Source organism: Gavialis gangeticus, unplaced genomic scaffold (genome assembly GCF_001723915.1).
Source record: "Gavialis gangeticus isolate Ggan-Ray unplaced genomic scaffold, GavGan_comp1, whole genome shotgun sequence".
Classification (NCBI taxonomy): domain Eukaryota; kingdom Metazoa; phylum Chordata; order Crocodylia; family Gavialidae; genus Gavialis; species Gavialis gangeticus.
This window is the reverse complement of record NW_017729000.1, coordinates 10,777,407-10,797,342: the sequence shown is the minus strand read 5'-3', so window position 1 is coordinate 10,797,342 and position 19,936 is coordinate 10,777,407. Positions and strand designations below refer to the sequence as shown.

Sequence of the window (19,936 nt, the reverse complement as noted above, 5' to 3'; positions counted from 1 at the left end):
CAGTGGCTGCCCAAAGACTTCACTGAGTTTTACCTTAATTGTAGCCACCGGAGAAAAAGAGCCCACTGCAGCTCTGGACAGCATGATGCAAAGCTCAGCTCAATGTGCCCCAAAAGGCTGCACAAGGAATGGGGTGAAACACAATAGGGTTATGTTATAATTTCACTTTAAAGATCAGTGGCCTCACCTGGAATACCTGGACACCATCTCGGAGGGCATAGGGTGGAAGGGACCGGGTGAGGCATGGCTTTGCAGGGTCAGATGGCATTCACGGTGTTATTATGGGCAGCAAGAAAAAGTTACCTTGTTGGAGGTGGGAAGAGGGTTGCCCGGCAGGGATGGTGCCTCTCTGAGGTACAATCCTACAAAACTGTCCCCCTTTCTGTTAAGTTGGTCCTATAATACCAATAAACACTGTACCTATACCAGAGTGCCATCTACTGGCACATTTCTATATACCAACTTCTTATCCATGCACAGATGAAGAGCACTCCTGTAACAAAGTTTTAACCCGTTATCACTGAAGTATAATGATTTAAGGAGCTGGCAATCACTCCCATGATCCCTTACATGTCCTCTGACCCTCCAGATTTATTTGCTAACCTTTGCTTATGAAGCTATCCTGTTCCCTTCACTTAAATTCATTTGTAACCATTTCAGGGTTTAAATCCTTTCTTATTTTATGTACGCCCTCAATTTTTAAGTCGGAGTCCAGCAAAAAGCTGCCAAATTGCGGACCCTGAGTACACGGAAGGCTTTGCACTAAGATAGTTGAGGTTATATGTTGTTTTAACAGTGTCTTGCCCAAAGGTTTCAATGCCGCAGTTATGTTTTTATAAAGAAGTTAATGTACAAAGAAGAGTTGATCCCAGGTTAGCCCTGTTTGCAAGGCAGCAAAACATGATCCAGAAATATTTTACGCTTGGCCAATAAATGTTTAATTGTACTGTATTTATTGACTACCTCTGCATTTCTCTGGGGATGGTTAAAGAGTGTGACAGGAATGAAGTGACCATTCTGCTTTGGTACGCACAGTACGTATATCCCTGACCCACAGAAAATACCTGGATCCTAGCAGGGCTGGGAGGAGACATCTTCATGTCGTATAAAATCTTGCACAGGTCTCCTAGTGTTATGACAAATGATCTCCCAAGCCCCCAGGTCTGCTCCTAATGAACTCTTCCTGGGTTTGAGTGACAAAGCTATTGGCAGTACAGGCCAAGGTAATTGAATAACCTAATCTAACCAGTAATTTGGAAAAATAAGAGTTGATGGTAGTGGTTTATGGCCAAAGAAAATACCTGAAAAAAGATCAGCATAACACTGAATGTTCTTCACCACTGGAATTCTTCATCATAGCCCAAGCCAGGAAAGGGTCACAGATGAAAGGACATGCAATGGATAATTGTCAGAAGAAAAATGCATGAGATTAGGGAGGCGTCATGATTATCAGTGCTTCACTGATGATACCTCCTATCAGTGGCCTCTCTGTAGGGCTAAGTACAGACTGGCAAAAAGCCTGAGGCTGAATCCCTTCAATCTTTGTAGGTTTGTCTAAGTTGCACAAATTGAACCGATTTAAGCAAGTGAACAGATATTCACTTTTGATTCTGAAAATGTCTGCAATGGTGTGGGCCAGATGCTAGGGGGAGCTAGGGCATGCCTCCCTGTGGGGTTGGGTTAATGGACCCAAGCAGCTAGCAAAATGCATTGCAGAAGGCTCCACTGGGCAGAACTTGGGCACTTCTGCATATCTTGTGCATCTATGGGCAGCTCGTGTCATGGCAGGTAGTTTTCTCGAAGTCACATGGTGGAAGAACATGTAGGGTGGAGAGGTGGAGGAGACAAAAGTTCAGGTGGTGGTCGTTACAACCGTCTTTCCGCATGAGGGGCCTTGCTTAAGCTGCACTCAGGAGGTGGTGTAATCTTTAATTTCTGCTAAATCTAAGGTCTTTTAATAGTTCAACCTGAAGGAGAAGAGAGAGTGTCTGAACCTTAGGTGACACATGCCAGTGTGTTCTTACTTGGTAGCAGATGGCACATTCCTGTTCTTTCCTGAGAGAGAGTGTCAGTGAAACTAAACTGCTCTAGCTGTTGCATCTCCAGAAGCTGCTGCTCCTCTGAAGGACTGTGCAGTGGAAAAATACTTGAGAAGCAGTGTCAGCAATAGTGAACTGAGGGCAAGAAGCAGACTTTACCATTAGCCTCTCTTCAGGTATCCCAGTCCCCTCCAGGGCTATTTTGAAGCAGTAATCTAAATCTGATCTGTTGTTGTGGGCTAGTTATTATGACTGTAGTCGCCTACTCTCTCTGCAAACTACTGGTATTACTGCATTCAAATAAGTATTTAGAGAGAGATTTCCAGTAATGTTTTATCTCAGATTCAGTTTCAATCCTAGCTTCCCAGTCTCAGCAGAACCATAGCCATATCTCTTTACAGGAAAGTCTCAATAAACAGCGGATCTCCAGCCTATATATAAGTAACATAGATGTTATTCTAAAACAGTGATTATTTAACAGGCCAATATTCACACTTTGATGAGCAAATGTAATTCTGCGACTCTTAAATGAAACTGAAGTGCTAATTTAATATACCATGCAGCCTTCTAAAGTTTTATCCCTTTGTCAGATTTTCAATGAACTTCACAGAAACATCTTTGTGTATCCATTTGTATAATAGCACCTCTTGTGGAATTACAGTACTTCTTAAAGAGAGTCTGTATTAAACAAAGCTAACAGATTTTCCCCACAGTTCGAGTGCAAGCGTGGCCTCTCATGTACACCAGGAATTCCAGCCTATCTGGAATGTTATACTGCACCCAGAGAAATCAAGTGGTTCAGTAATATATTGGAAGTAAAGATATTGTAACACTTTGTAGACTCAAAATCTGTTGCCATGGAGGCAAATCAAAGGGCAACTGTGGTCTGCAGTATTCAGTTGCCACATGCAGTTTTTGCGAAGTAGTGAGCATTTGCTCCATTTAATGTTGGGCTTCCTTAGGGTTGCATGAAAAAATGGAGGGGGGCATTGTTCTTAAAGTTCCTTTTACGGCTGATTGAAAAATGGGAGGATTTTTCAGTTTCAATGAAAAATCAAGTGCTATAGCATACCTATTTTTTTTTCCCCAGCCAAAACATATTAGTTTTCAGACATTAATTTTCTTATGGAAAAAAACCCCAAAAGCAATCCTCAGGTACCACTTTCCACTGAGTCATGAACCAAGTTTGCTGTCCAAAAATGGTTTGGATGGAAAATTTCTGCTCAGCCATATTCATTGGGAACATGTATATAGTTTATACCATAAACAATACATATAGTTCGTTCCATAAACTATACCACCATGAAAGGCTCTTTGGGTGCAGGGTAATCCCCTGGAAGATTCCCTTTCTCCTTTCTGCACCTAAGATATTGTATGCCACTTGGCTGTTAACAATGGCCATTGCTAGCAAAACTAACTTCAAGAGTTTTAATTGAGGACAAAGAGCCACTTTTCATATCTTTAGATTTCTGTTGTCCAGAGTCAGTCAAAACTATGAGACAAACACTAGATAATGCAGACACTTATACTGTTACACTTAGAGTTTCTAGGTACATCTGCTGTCATCTGACCTACCAAAGCAAAATCCTACTTCAGTCATTCCTAGCCTTTTTTTTACTGCAGTAAAGCTTCCTAGGTATCAATTGGCTATGGAAGAGCAGTTCTGATGTTTCCATTTCCTCAGTCCTACTGAATCTAGATTTTAAACTGGGGACCCTAGCTTAAAAACCCTTACTCAAGGAACTGACCGTTTGCTGGCTTAGGCCATAGTTCTGTAACCCCCTCCCCCTCATCTGATGCATGTGCTTTACACTTTAATTTTTTATATTCTGCAGGCCAAGGTTTTAAGTGGTGTAAATCGGCTGAAGTCAGGGGAGCTACTCCAATTTATATCAGTTTAGATATTGACCCCTGAGCAGTCTCATTAATTCTTTAAGAACAGGTTCTGAACATTTTTTTTTTAATACTAGATTTATCCCTTACCTGGAATTTTAATAATTCATTACAAAAAAATCTATTAGAAGTACCAAAATAGTCCACCCCCTTCATAAGTAATTATCATCAGTTATCATTATTACAGTCATATAGTTTCCCTTTGATTGATACTTCTTTTGTAAGGGACTTTCAGAATAGAAGGTCAGTTAACCTGGAATAAATGTGTGATGATTTAGTAACTTTCCTCTCCTGCCCCTCAAAGGGAAGCAGTGTATTCTTGTGCTCTGGTTGTACTGTGCCTTTAAGGTTTGGGAGAATGATGTCACAGTGGGCTTTGGAGGCACTTGGAGACAGACAGTGGGAGAGTTTAGAGTCCGGGTCGATTTTCAGTTTTAGGACTGCTGAAACTTGCAACCAAAACAAACTGTTACTACAAGCACTTGGGATCCTGTGGTCTTGGATATCATCTCAGAGAGCCACAGAGGCACGTTCCTGCTGTCCTCAGTAGCTCAGGCAGCAGCAATTGAATGTGTGCTGCAAACTTGCAGGAAAAGATTTGACTAGGAGTTGTTTGAAACCATGGGCAATTTCCAATTAGAAGATTTTGTAGCTGGTTGGGTAGGAGGTAAGTAACACTTGGGGCATACGTTGGAACAGTGGGGACTGAAGGATATGCAAAGTGGTGAGGGCATGGGACAATTTAAACAAATCGCATAGACTCGAGGCTGTATAATGCTGATGGACGTAATCCGTTCATGTGCATTTAGTAATGATTGTGCTTGTCTGCGTACGTAGCTTATGCCATTTGTGCAAAAGGGGTATCTTAAATGCAAGCAGCAACAGCAGCACCACATTATTATATCTGTTTCTTCAGAGACAACTGATTTATGTAGCTAGACACATGAGTTCCTGGTGTTGTGTATATCGCACATTCCTGAATCAATGTCATGATGTAGAGACTGAATGTCTCTGGTTGGGTAGTATGTAAAATGGTACTCTACCCCAACATGTATTGCTAGCCTGTTGGCTATTGAGTTGAGAACCATGGGCAGGCAACTTCAGATATAAACAGCTGGGAACTTTCATCAGTCAATCAAATGGCTCCATTAATCCACACCCTCTTATCAAAGGCAATATGTGCTTCTGACTGGAGGATTTTGATAGAGGAACAAAATATTTGTCAGGGAGCGGTTTTAGCAGGTTACAATTATTGATCAGGCTGTTTGCAGAAAATATCGATTCCGTCTTCCCCTAAAGTCAACTCCAAGTCCACAAGAAAAGGCAGGAAGAAGGTCTTGTGAAGAAGATGATGATGATAATTATATGTCTTACATTTATCGAGTTTCATTCAGCTTCCAAAAGTATCCCGAAGTGCTTAACAAACTATAGAAAAAAGGCATTGCTAAATGTAGCCGCTTCTAGGATGGAAGGCATCAGGCACTTGGACATGACAACTAGCTAGAGAAGGAAATTTGGCCAGCAATAGGAGAATTGCCCCCTGCCATTCCAGAAAAGTGCTTCTGTCCTGCTTTGGGATACCCATACCAAGCCCACAAGACTTGTATTGAAACTCCCAGGGAGGTCTGAGTTGGCTGGTTCTAGTCCATATAGCTAAGACCAGGTTAATGCCCTGATCCATTGCGGAGAAATTGGAATCCTTGGCAAATTGGCATGATTGTTGACTGCCACTCCTGAGTAAAGTTGTGATGGTCTGTTTATCAAAAGAGATGCCTATGCTCATGCTAGTGGCATGGGAGGAGGCAGAAATTCTCAGACTCAAACCCTGGTAAAGCTACAGTAAGTCTTATGCAGGGAACTGGATCAGGATTTGAGGGTGCAAAAACTATCTTCCAACTTGCAATCGGAACAACCTCCACAGGTCTCTCATAGATGCTCTTCAAGCCCCTGGCCCAGAATACTATTTGCAAGACAGGAACACTTCCCTTCATGCCAAGTGGCTATTCCCTTGCTCTGGTCTCACTGCCGAGACCTCTCTGGGCCGTGCTTGGCAGAGCTGATACAAAGAATGAACAGTCTTATTGCATCTCTACTCCCTAGCTACTTCCTGGTGCACGGTTCTGCTGGTTGCCAGCTACATCAGAACGGCCATGAGTTCAACACCTGCAATGGAGCACGGACTGGACTTCCATAGGATTAATGGTGTCTTTGAGTTACCTCACTCACCTGTGTCTTGTCTAATTACTTCATTGTAATCCCCAGGTGCTGCAAGTGTAATCGTGGGGCATCCTCTGGACACAGTAAAGGTAAAATCAGACCTATACTTTAACAGATTAAGCATAAAACTCACCTCTTGCTGAGGGGCAGCACAGGGAAAAAGTTTAGTCCATGATGGCAGTTCATCCCAAGTTCACAAGGGAGGTTAGGCACTGACTTCATTTATCTTAGATTTCAAGAATAAATTAGCCACGTGCATAGGAGTGAGGTGGGTAAGTATGTTTTGGAGTCCACCCCTTAGTCACTACTCATTGTGTTTTTTTTTTTCTTCTTGTTTCCCAGCTCTGATTTGAAAATGGAGAGACTACTGGGAGACCTTAAAATGGGACTAAGGAATGAATCCTGGTGGGGTTTGAAAGTGAAAGTTACACAGGGTTCAGTGCACTGACAATGTCTGTCAGTATTTCAAAGGGCAAAAGAAGGTTTATATTTGCCTTTGCTAAAAGGATGTTTTTTTTAAAATGTTTTTCTGAAGTCCTGCAAGGGCAGAGTACAAAAAATACATGTGAACAGGTGCAATTCCTGTTATTTCCCTGGCCAAAACTCTAATATTCTCCGCAGCATTAGAACTTCCAGGTAGGTTGTTAGGCAGCCTGCTCTAACAAATGGGTCATGAAACTTGAACATGCTTGGAACACGACACTTAAGAAACGCTAGTGCTTTACACTAGTCCACTGGAGGCCAACCTTTGGAGCAGGCGTGCCACAAATTAGCCTCACACTCTCTCCAAGTGCCTTGGATCCCCTTCTCCTTTCTGATCTGCTTTACTGTTTTCTGCTCCTCTCTTACTGTGCTGCTTGTCCTGTCCCAGGTCTGCCCTGTGCCATGCATGGAAGCTGCCTGTGCCACAGGTTGGTCATCCCTGCTGTAGTTGGTGAAGATAGAAAGAGAAACCATACTATTCCCATCTTTCTAAAAGTCATGCCCCTCGTATATTCTGCCCACCTACTGCTGTTGTGGGTCCAAAGGATCGTGGTGTCCAACCTGTGATTTGCAGATCATACTGGGCCTCCTTTCTCACTCCTGGTTCAAAGTTGATGATACAGGGTGCATGGTAGTTTAGGAGAACCATCCAGAACAGAAGTTGACAGTGATCTGGAGGATAGTCATTTTTGATAGATTTAAACAGATCTCCTCATTCAGCGCAAAAGGAATAGGACTTTATCTTAAATCCCAGGATTCAAACCCTGCCTCTGGCCCCTGGTTGGAGGTCATTATGTTTGAGTACAGGGCCCCAAAAGCTTGTAGAAGCTTGGATTTGCAGTGTAAGAGGTCAGGCTACACAAGTTCTGAACGTCTTGCATCAAATGTTCCCATGGCGGCTGTGTCTACAGGTGCACGGAGGCCTTGTAGAAGGGCAAGGGGGAGTTGTGGCAAGAGCATGGATTAGAAGATGCCAGAGAGAGACAGCCATTTCTATAGTCCAAGAAGCATCAGTCTGGGAGGCATGCTGGCTCTGGAGGGTCTCTCATGGGACAGCATGAACCAGGCTGGCCAATGCTAGGCCTTCTTGACAAGCTCTTCTGATTCGTGTGAGAAATAAGATCGTGACCACTCCTTTTTAAGGGAAGCTAATAGTGATCTCAGCACTTTGGTAGAGGGACTGTGGAAGTGTCCAGCCTCTATGGATAGGCAGAAGCAGGTTAGGAGTGCTCACAGCAACATATGGCTTTGTTTCCTTACCTCTATGTTTAAAGCCACTTTAGTGGGTGGGTTATCAAATTGCCACTGAAAGTCCCATCCTTGGACATTTTAAACTCCCAGCTAACAGCCCACATACTTTTGCTCCGGAGGACAGGTCACATTTGTTGGCTGTTGGCTGAAGGACATTGTTACCTGGGGTTCTTTGACAGCAAGGGAGTGTGGTGCTTATTACCAACACTTTTTTTTCCCTTGCGGCTGCAGTAGGAATTGGTATTCGGCCCTTGGAGCGGAGTGCAGGCTTTGTGTGCATGGCAGGTTGTCTACCGGCAAATACCGCACCCTTGCACTCTGAGGAGTTTGTACCTTTAAATCTGCAAGGGATGGCACTGCTGTCATTGCTGTGGGTGTTGGTGGGAACACTGGTGTTCCAATTGCACAGGAACTGCCAAGTAACAAGTAGCACATCTTTCAAGGAGCATAAAGACAAGGGTCAAGCTGGCACCTCTATTACATTGGCTTTGGGCTGTTGCTTGGGAATACCAAGCAAGCAGCTTTGTTACCTTTCCAAATGGGGTTGGAGGGTGAGAGAAGCTAACCAGTAGCAAGCTTGGAAGCAGGCATCTGTGCAGTGTTTACCCATGAGCGTGATGTCCAATGGAATAAGGAACAAAGCTTTTTCCTCTAAACAGGGAGGTAAGAAGCACTGCTGAATGTGAATTAAATTGCCAGCACAGCAGTTCTTTCACCCAAGCAAACAAACCTTTTTGTCTATCAGTTCCTTTCCCTTCCCTATCACCTAACATCCCAGCAAGATCTTTCCCTTATAAGTCTATAACCATAAGCAAGACTGTCAAGGCCCCTTTCACTCTAGACCTTGACTTCACCCTTTCAATGTCAGGACTTTCTCTGTGCCATTTGTAGGCACCGTTGCTATTCTCAGTTTTTGCCTGTAAACCCAAGGCTTGGCTGTTCTCAGGACAAAAGCCAATTCTGTGCATGAAAGGAGTCTCTGGGAACAAGCTAGATAGCTGCTCCTACCATCACATAAGGGAAGGATTATCCCCTTTCAGCCCCTTTGCTTTCTTTATGCATAAACAACCGCTTCACATTCTTCGATGTTCAGGCTTGTACATGCTGGGAGGAGGAGTTTACATGAATTATCTCCTTAGGACTGGAGAAACTCTCTAAATTTAGATTTGCAGGTCCCTACAAGCAATAAAAAGGATCATTTTTTCAGAAAAAGCTCCCTGGTAATTTGCTGTGGTATTTCCTCTCACTTGTGTTCAAGCACTGCTGACTTCTTCTGCTCAGCTCTTTTTCCATGACACTAGGTGAGTCCTCACTTTTAGCCTGCTCTCCATCCCAAGAAGCCACTATATTATGCTTTTTCAAAAACACGACTTCAGGATAATTCTGGATTCCACTAAGGCTTGTCTCAGGCCAGAGTTTAGCCTCTGTGGCTGCTGCTCTGGGGTGGCTCGCTCTGTTGGGGGACCATTTTTTACAGGTGGGAAGCCTGAGGCAGCAAGAGGGGGAGTGACTTTACCTAGCAGGCCAGTGGCAGAACTTGGGGCCAAACCCAGACTTTCCACTCCCACTGTAGTGCACTGACCCCCACTGCTGTGAATCACTGAATGGTGCATTCACATGCAAGAGCAACCACAATCCTGCTGCTTATGAGTGGGAGAGGAAGGGTTTAATTAACCAGTCTGCTTCTTATGAGCGGATTTATAAATAAGCAAGAAGAGTATGAAGAAAGTCCAGTAATGTGAGTGCTAAATTCCACACGTACACTGGGTTTTGGCAGCTGTGGGGATCATTAGATTTGTGTATAAATAACCCAGAAGGGTACAGTAACACTAGTAGTATATTCCACACATACAGTTTAGGGGCAGTTGTGTGGAACTAGTAAGTTGAATTCTTGTTTCTCTTGTAGCCCAAGCCACTTTTCACACTCTCACCATGCAGACAACATGCCTCCCCAGGGACATAAGATTCTTGGCATTCATGTGTCATATGAAAATTATGTATTGCTCTAAAAGCGCCTAAAAATACTTCTACTTTTTAAGTATACCAATCCTCAAGTGTGGCTCAGCGTGTATGGGGGCAGGGTTGGGATCTTTATGCAAGCTTTGCACATCCAGACCTGAGAACTGGTTAGAACAGCCTGACTGTAAGAAGATGCACTGCTAAACATTTTTTCTCTCTCCTTGTTTCCCGGAATCTCATTGCTGTTCTGGAGGTTTACAGTTCTGCTTCTTCATCAGATGTCTTGTACTGCTGAATGTCTGCTGTTGAGTAACACTGAGTTCCTGTAAGAAAGGCAGATGCAGTGTTACAATGCTGGGTGATGCAGGGAATAGACAAACTCAAGACATGCCACCATTGACCACGGTTTACCATATGCTGAAATCCCTTTTGCACCATAATTTAAGTTAAAATGTAACATGAAGGAGTGAGTTCCAGAAAAGAATAATTCCATGTGTTCAGGACCAGATTCTCTACTAGGACTAATCTATTGACTTCAGTAGCAGAGGAATTAGTCCTGAATATTAGTGAATGATAAAACAGTGTGGTTAAAGATAATTCATGGGGATGAGCAGCTGAATAGCTGATACATCAGTTAGTCTCTGCTAACAAATGTATTAACTTTTAACCTTGTGGAACCTGGTTATTATGTGAAAGAAAAGAAAGCAAACCCAAGAAGAAGGGATGCATTTTGGTCAGTGAAAGGATTCAAAGTGAATGTAAACTCATTGCATATGCACATCTTCCACCCTTGTCTCACTTTCTGTATGCAGATACCTAATGGCACCATGTGAGAATTTGCATGCACAAATCAGACATGCAGTTGTGTGTGCGCGCGCACACACACACACACACACACACACACACACACACACACTCCCTACAACTAAAACTGTGCCTGACATTCTGAAAACCAGATCTACCATAAGCTGTATCTAACCAACAGGCATCTGCCCATCATCTCAGGTGTTTAAAAGAGCTTAGACATAGTTCAGTCCTTGATTATTATGATTTTTTCATTCTAGCTTGTTATTTCCTGATCTCCTCCTCTTTTGCAGAGAGTTAAGTGCTATAGAGTCCTATACATCTAGGCATCAACACTTGACACGCTGCTCAACTGTATAGGCAAACCTCACCTGCAACATTTGAGATTAGTTTCCTGTAACTTTCTGGCTGAAGTTCAGCAGGGGGAGATTCCTGCAGGAGCTCATATATTGTTTTCAAAATATAATCTCTTCTACATGTCTGCCTCACGCCTGCTTGGTATACTCCCCCAGTGCAACTCCCTTTCCCTATTAAATAGCCTTCATAACTACATAGTAGGTGCATCTACACAAGACACTACTGTGCAGTGGTCACTACCCAGTTATTTAGTACTTGTATAGTCCTCCAGCATCCCAGCGTGCTTTCCTCCCAAAATTTCCTTCCTGCAGCTGAGCAGGGAACAGAACACACCCTGCTCTGGGTGTGTTATACTTGATTTAATATAATCAAGTACTAAATAGATATACAGTAACCCGAGTTACAGTGCAAGTGTACTGGCGAATCACTTCTAAGTGACACTACTGTGCAGTTGCCTAATGATACTGCACATTAGTGTATTAGCACTGTTGGTGCTGTGACATGCTACTGTGCAATATTATTCAGCTACTGCACATTTAGAATCTTATGTAGACATGCCCAGTGTATTCTAAAAATGAAGGCTCATGCCTCTTTAGTGAGGATTTAGAGCAAGGGCAATAAGATGCACTCTTGGAGCAACGGGCTGTACTGCTGTGCAGGTAGGTTTCTGAGCAATCGGGTCTAAAGAGAGATTTTGAGTAGGAGCTGGTTGTGGTGGCTGAGGCTGCATGCAGACATTCAGATAATCTGGGTTTGTTCTCCTGGTAGAAAAGCTTAGCCAAAGATGTCTGAATAGACATTTGAACGCTGAGCCCCTGAAGAGCACAAATCTTGCAATGCTGACTCTGTGTAGCCAGGGGAACCCTGTACACACATCTCAGTGTGCTCTACAGATTCCCTCAATCTGTCTGGAGACAAAGGGCAGCAGTGCACAGGGCAGTCTTGATTGGCTAACTCAAATTATGCTGCAGAAAGACGCAGGCAACGTGGAAATTGTGAAGGTGGTGTGTTTTGTTCCCTGCTCAGCTGTGGGAGGAAAGCACCCTGGGATGCTGGAGGACTATGCTGGGCTTCTCTCGGATGAGAATATATACAGGCATTCACTCTCCCAAGAAAACTATCCTGGGAGTAATTTAACTCTGGCTATTGCTAAGTTTGTTTTTCTCTTCGAGTGGCCATTCTCACTCAGAGAGAAATCCTGAACATTTGTACACTCATGGTTTCTCCTGGGAGAGCAGCGACTGTCCCAGAAGAAACCAAGTGTCTATATGTGGTATTATTGAGTAATTTTTCTACTGATCTGGAGAAAATGCATGTGTATTATCCTGCCATACACTTGGTGCCATGAGTGTTCTGATAAGAGGACATGAGATTTGAGAAACTTCAGTGATAAGGAAGGGGATTACATATAAGGAAAAGGATAGTAAGCTGCAAACTGTATTATGCAGAGAGGCCCAAGATAAGGCCGAAGTTCCATCTATGATTAATGGATGGATGGAAATAATAATTCATGTTCACTCAGGCTATTATTCAGTGCAACCACAAAGTGAAAGGGAAAATGGAACATCTCTTAGATGATTTACTATTAGATGATAAAGCAGTCTGAATTTCCCCTGAGGCAAGCCTCTAAGCTAAGAATACTTTTCAGGGATTTTTCTAAAAATTTAAAAGCATGTAAATTAATGACTGATGATCTATGGTGTGTGCACATGTATATGAAAAGTAAAAACTCAGCTAAACAATACAGGGCTTGTCATGGTACATGCCATTTGCCACTTTTTTTTATGACTGCTGTATTTTTGGAAAGCATATAAAAATTATGCCCAGAAAGAAATCTTCTTTATTCCGGATGATATGAAAAACACTTTTTTTTTTCCATTAGATGCAAGATATTTCGGGGGTTTGGAATGATTGTTTTGGCTCCCTCTGTTTGCATACCATGACTGAAATTCACCTAGCATTATAAGGGCCACAGAAGGTACCCAGCAGAGTAAAACTGTCATACATCTGCTCTGTGAGGATGGGAAGGGTAGGCAAGGTGTGTATCAAGGACTCTTGGGCTCTGCATCACATCCATCACTAATGAAGTTTGCTTGAAGATGGGCCAGGCTGTGGCATCTGGACTGAGTAGCCACAATTTCATGGCTAGGGACCGTGCATTTTGTTCTCCAGATCAAGCACGAAGGCTGAAGTACAATGCTCATCAGAACTAAAAATACTATCCTATGTGTGCGAACTCCAGAAGCCTGACTCTCATTAGTCTGCCGCATAATACTGTTTTCTTGGATTTAAGCTGAATGGCCAAATTTTACCTGTGTTAAATGTATGGCTTTCTTAAATTTTAAGAGAATGTGTGCTAAGTGAATGAACAATGCACAACACTCTCCAAAGTATGATAATTAGTAGATTTAGAGGAATCAATGCCAGAAGAGAGTACTAGGGCCATCTAGTCTGACCTTCCATATAACCCAGGCCATGAACTTTTAATCATCAAGCTCTGTGTCAAAGCTACACCTTCTAGCTGAGCTAGGATACATATTTTAAAAAGATAGCCAACATTACTTTAAAGACTTCAAATGACAGAAAACTCACCACACTCCTATTAAAAGGTAGTTTATGCTCTCCATTGCAGATGCTCATCTTTTGCATACTGTGTATGTTAATGAATCTGTGGAGGGTTAGGACATTTTGTCTTTTATAATTTGACACTAACTGGCCAATCAGGGGTTCCAGATGTAGCAAAGAACTCCAGACATCTGAGGGTCTATTTAGATGGGCCTTTGGCAACATACAAGTTGTGCCTCTTGATATGTTCATTTCAACGTTGTGGCCCTATTTGTTCTAGGAATGGGAAAACAGTTCACTGTCAAATCAAAGTGTACCTAGTGTGCATAGTTTGAAAGGAATTGGAGATGTGTTACTTCAGTTACATTTCATATATGCATTTTGCAGACCCGGTTACAAGCTGGACAAGGCTATGGGAATACACTCAACTGTGTCTTCACCGTGTACAGAAATGAAACTGTAAGTACCTTATTTTGTCTCAAGCAGGAAATGGGAGAAAATGGAGAAGGGATTAGAAGTCATGTGCAAAAATCATGTAGCTGACAGAATCGCATGCAAAGCCCTGATTATAAGAAATAGGGACCACAGGCATCTGTGGCTTTTTCCTGTGTCCCTGCTAACCTTGAGCAGCGACGTGCAGACTTATTTCCAGAAGCGAGAATTTTGGCCCAGTCAGTGTGTAGCTTATACAGTATTATGCTAGCCATGCTGACCTGATAATATACCACCACCTGCTTCAGCATAAAGCAAAGTCAGCATGTCGCTCTTCATAAACATCTGTTCTCAAGCATTGGCTCAGCCTCCCTGGTCTGCCATGTTCAAGTTGGCAGTACCTCTTTCTAAGATCTCTATAGGTACACTTCTCTGCTGGAGTCACTTCACTGGCTTCAGCTGAGTAAGGCCAGGAGAGAATTTGGCTCCTAAAATACACTTTTTATAGGCATCCAGTTTTTAAAATATTCCCCTTTTTCTGCATAATGCTTGAAAACACTAGAAGCATTTTCTCGCTGTCCCAAAATCATTTTCATTTTTCCTTCAACTGTAACGTGTAAGCGCTTAGCTCCAAGAAACATCTGCTATTCAGATCTTTGGCCTCATGTCCAAACAGAGCTTGCTGGAACAAATCTTCTTGGCTTTATTTTTACTCATTTATTTTTTGAGAGGATGGTAAAGAATTGTTGGGAACTTTTAGCTGAAGCATTACATGTCATATCTCATTTAGCCCTGGGAGAGGATCAAAGAGCATGTTAGGTTAAAACAATGATAAGAGAAATAATCTGTGATCGATATCTTGCATTGCACAAGCCAATTTATAAGTCCTGAGGGAAAGAACAGAAATGCAGATTTGCAAACTCAAGCAGAACAGGGGCTGTGGAATTTTAAGGTTTTGCTAGAAAAATGTGACCCAAATAATAAAAGCAGTCAGACGGATGAGTCTCTTTTTAACTCTTGCTTTATCCTACTGTTAGGTTGCTGGGTTTTTTAAAGGAATGTCTTTCCCATTGGCCAGCATTGCTGTCTACAGCTCTGTGGTATTTGGTGTCTTCAGCAATACTCAGAGATTTATTCGCCAGCATCGCTATGGAGATTCCAACCATGCCTCAGCAGTCTCAGACTTGGTTGTTGCTAGCATGGTAGCAGGATTTGTTTCAGTAGGAATTGGCTGTCCTGTGGACCTGGTAAAAATAAGGCTACAGATGCAGACACAGCCATTTATTCAAGGTAGGTTGGTAAGGGTTTCTTTTCATACTTTCTTTCAGTCTTCAGGGTTACTGAGGCTTATTTAATCTGAGATTCAACACCTGATTCATTATTATCTGTGTTCACTGACACTTGGGCTAAGAGGGAGGTAAGCCACTTTGATAGGTGCAAGGGTCTGATCCAAAGCTCATGGAATTCATGAGGAGCATTTTTTTGGCTTCCATGGCCACACTCAGAGCCTAGCTGCAGTACTGCTGTGATCGCAGAGCTATTTCACTTCAAAAAACAGACGCTTACTCCTTACAATGCAATTTTCCAGGCTGGGGTGAAAAAATTGCTACAGCAGGTATCCTATTCTCACTGTTGGAGGCCCTGGGAATCATAGTGCTGATGAATGGTCAAGTACCTTTGGGTAGGTGCTGTTTTAATGTTGCCTCCTATGGTCTGTGCATTACTGTTGTGCAAAAGCAAAATACATGCCATGCAAAGTCCCTTGTCAACACGTAAGGCTGGTTTTGCAGAAAGCTCCCTTTACAGCTTCAAAGTGGTCTGTTATGACTGAGAATGAAGCTTTCTAGCTTTAGGAAGGCCCGTCACTGTGCCCTTACACACATGCACCTACACGCACCAGCAGTTCAGAAAGGAAATATGAAACAGTCTGTTGGCCAGAGCTGGTGGGCTTTATGTAGAACCTGAGTAGGGCTGGAGACTTGAATGGCCAACTGGTACTCCAGCCAGTCTCCTGGCAGCTGTGAATAAAACACGCCGAGGGATGGTCCCTATCTTGAAGGGTTGTCTAATTTAAGACGAGATGCAAAAGGTGGGTATAATAAACAAGGGATGGAGTCAAGAATAGAAGATGAAGGTTATAGTAGTGAGATGCACACATACACACCCTAGCTGTTTGCACAATTAACCAATGTTAAGATAGTTTCTCTTAAGTTATCAGATCAGTCAGTTCACCACTTCCTCTGCCATCATCATGATGCAAGTCACAAATATATCCTTTCCTTTGTATTGTCACCAAACGGCCATGATCTGTGCATTGAAAGAACAATGTACACGTTACAATAGGATCCCAGACATTTAAACTTTCTTTTTCAGCTTCCGTTGTTACCTTAGCAATGAAATAAGGCAGGCGTTTCTGGGTGTGGTGCCTGCACCAAAGCTGATTTCCAAGCACACTTGCAATTCATGTGGCCTCTTTGCAGAGTTTTATGTCGGAGCACTTCTGATATAAGGCCAGCTGTGTTTCACATCTGGATGCACCACTGCGTGGCAGAGTGGACCGTCAGAAGGGTGACTCCATACAGTGTGGTACAGTTCAATTCTGAAGGCACAAATTCTGTGGCCTGTTAAAATTCTGTTAAATTCTGTAGTCTATTATTGCTGAGGTCATACAAAGGTGCTAGTATGAAATGACAGATAGCTGGATAGGACAGCATTTGAGGATTCATGATGATTTGGCATATTGCTAAAAATCTTTGACCAGAATCTATTGAGCTCTACACTGCTTCCAGATGGCCTGAGAGACATGGGAAAGGCAGGATTTCTAAGATCTTGGAAGACGGACTGTGCTGCTTTGTGCTTGCTAAGGTTATTTTCCCAAACAAAACTGCGATACAAGCTTGGACAGCTCAATTATAAGTGTTGTGCAGAGAAAGAAAAGCAACAAATGGGTTAGTTTCAAAACGTAATACTGTATTTAGAGGGTGCCTGATGTTGAAAGGGAAGAAGAAATGTGGGTTTTGTTAGATCAGGGATTTGGATAGACTCCAACAACATGTAGAAAGCAGGAGCAAAACATTTACTGTACTGTGTGTCCTCAAAAAAGGAACAAAGTGCTTCCTAGCGACACACACGTTTCACAGGGGCTGAATAGGTTTAAGAGATGCTTCCAGGAGGGGAAGGGCAGACTTGTTTTTCATGAAAATGAAAGTCACTCTATAAGGAGGGTACAGAGAGCTTTGTGCTTCAGCTCTGTGGGCATGAATGGTAGCACAGGGGGCTGGGATATCACCAGAATACCTAAGCTCCATCCTGGCCCCATCAAAAGCAAGGAATATATCGGAGACAGAGAATTTGGTTGGTGTGTTTTGTTTTTTTTTGTTTTTTTTAATTTCTTGTTTCATTAACTCAAGCAGCACAAGTAACGAACGGCTTTAAAATCAGTGGCTGAGGGAAAAGGGGCAGAGAATTCCAGATAAATAGGTGAGGGCAAATGTTACTTCCATAAAGAGTTTGCACAGCCGAAATAGGGGGATGGACCGGAGGACTCCTTCCAGCCCTGTGATACAAAGTCAAATGAAAAATTCTCCTGCCTTACAAAAAATGTAGTAATCAGCCCTAAATGCTGGGAAATGTATGGTGTTTTGGAGCAGTACTTCAGCATGAGGCCAAGCACCCGCACACTCCCAATGGGAGGGATCATGTTCTCCATAGTTCCTCCATATTTAAGAAAAGAGTGCAAGTCAGACCACCTCTGAGGTGAGTTTCAGCCCATGAAAGCTTGTGGTACATATATCTACTCTGGTTAGTCTATAAGGTGCAAATCTACCCTGCCCCCCTTCAACCCATTATGCTGTCCAAGAGAGCTGATGTGGTGTTGCCAGCTCATGACTTTTGGCATTGTTCTTAAAGTCTATGCTTCAGGAGTGTGAAAAACTTAGCCGTTTCTTCTGTATCTATATCTGATAGATGAAGGAAAGAACTGTTTTGGGAATGTAAAAAACAGCTTTCTTGTGTGTGTGTATATGTATATGTGTGTGGGGTTTTTTTGTTTTTGTTTGTTTTTGTTTAGGTATCTGTGTGTGTGTATAAAAAAGAAAGCTACGTTTTCCACATTCCCAAAGCATAGACTGGAAGAACAATGCCAAATATTTATGAGAGTTGGCAAATACTGCGGATGTGTGAGAGATGTGCTGTGTCTGGAGCAGTGTGGGCAGGTCTGCCAAGTTTCAAAGACTAAGCCAGTGTCAATTCTGTAACAGATAAGCCATTAGGGTAGAGACTGTCTTGGTCTTCTGTAATTCTCATATGATAGAATCCTGGTCTTTGACTCCAATTCTTGGTCATTACCAAAATACTAATGATTACCATACTGCAATGTAGTAATGCTAACAACAACAGTAATAGGATAGAAAACACAAATGCTTTGAAAACTGTGAGTGTGTGTAAATACTTTGCTGATTCTACGGGGGCCTTTTGCTTTCTGTAGCACTTAAAATATTTCTACTATAACTATGAATTCACAACAAAGCTGGAGTCTTGGATTATGCCAATAATGGTACCTTTTTATCATACAAGTGAAGCTATCCTATACCTGCAAGAGTTAGGAGAGAATATATTGGTAATTCATACAGGTGATGGGTCAGGTGGTCTCTCTTCTTGATGCATGCAAAACTTAAGCACAGCCTGATCATTATCCTGTTCAAGCCAACACAGCGCAAATTGTGGTTTTCAGGCATATGTTTGTTTGGAAGATTTGATTCGTCATCTTTCAGTACAGAGGATGGTACGCACCTGAAATGTTTGCTCAGAGGCATCTGAGGCAAATGACCAATGGTTTACACTGGTGAACTCCGTGCCTTACAGGTCACGTGAATTTTTCGTTTGGACTGTGATTTCAGGCACTGGGTTCCTTTTAGGCTGAAAAATATGGCTTGCTGCCTTTGGTAGTTGTTTTGTTCTTTTAACTTTGAAGATCACAACCCTCTTTAAGCAGCATTGTGGTGTTCAAACTGATTTCAGCCGGTTGTGGTTCCAGCCACAAGGAATCCATCCCTATGGCTCAGAACAGATGTGCCTAGACAAGTGAGCCAGATCCTCAGCAGGTGTAAATCAGTGCAGTCCTGCTGTTTTGTCTCACAAAGCTAACCTCTTTAACATTTTCTTTGCCTCCATCTTCTTGAGCAGGGACTGGGGCATCCCCCCACTGGGATCCCTGATGAACCCAGGGGAGGTGCTGCCAGGCCCAGGGCCAGTGAGGACCTAGTCAGGGAACTTCTGGTGGGTCTAGACATGTTCAAGTCAGCAGGTCCGGATGATCTCCACTCCAGAGTACTGAGGGAATTAGCAGAGGTCAGTGCAGGACACCTGGCACAGCTTTATGAACACTCATGGTGCTCTGGCCAGGTGCCAAAGGATGGGAAAAGGTCCAATGTGGTCCCCATTTTCAAAAAAGGGAGGAAAGAGGACCCAGGAAACTACAGGCCCATTAGTCTTACCTCAGTTCTGGGGAAGCTCTTTGAGAAAATTATCCAGGTGCACATCTGCGAGGGGCAAGCAGGAGAGTGGTTGCCCCTAAGCATACAACATGGGTTCATTAGAGGCAGGTCCTGTCAGACCAACCTGATGGCCTTCTATGACCAGGTCACAAAATCCTTGGACGCAGGTGTCGTGGTGGATGTAGTCTTTCTGGACTTTAGGAAGGACTTCGACACGGTTTCTCACACCATTCTTCCTAAAAAATTAGGAGATTGTGGTGTCAATGCCTTCACAGTCAGATGGGTCACCAATTGGCTGGAAGGCCACACCCAGAGAGTAGTGGTGGATGGGTCATTTTCATCCTGGAGGGATGTGGGCAGTGGGGTACCCCAGGGCTCAGTCCTTGGGCCCGCACTGTTCAACATCTTCATCAGCAACTTGGACGAAGGGCTGAAAAGCCC

At 43.0% G+C, this 19,936-nt stretch overlaps 1 protein-coding gene across 4 annotated transcripts in view; it reads left to right on the top strand.

The window, feature by feature from the left end:
• Positions 1-4,313: 4,313 nt before the first annotated feature.
• The window catches only part of SLC25A48 (solute carrier family 25 member 48), a 39,791-nt gene continuing 24,168 nt past the window's right edge, over positions 4,314-19,936 (top strand). The window contains exons 1-5 of one of the 4 annotated variants that reach the window (XM_019506251.1): positions 4,315-4,599; positions 6,195-6,238; positions 13,956-14,027; positions 15,038-15,290; positions 16,790-16,912. In XM_019506251.1, coding sequence (XP_019361796.1) covers positions 4,554-4,599; positions 6,195-6,238; positions 13,956-14,027; positions 15,038-15,290; positions 16,790-16,912 — 538 coding nt within the window. In that variant the 5' untranslated portion in view covers positions 4,315-4,553. Of the gene's footprint in view, positions 4,600-6,194; positions 6,239-13,955; positions 14,028-15,037; positions 15,291-16,789; positions 16,913-19,936 lie in introns of all 4 variants that reach the window. The other 3 variants (XM_019506255.1, XM_019506254.1, XM_019506253.1) reach the window with 3 other exon arrangements.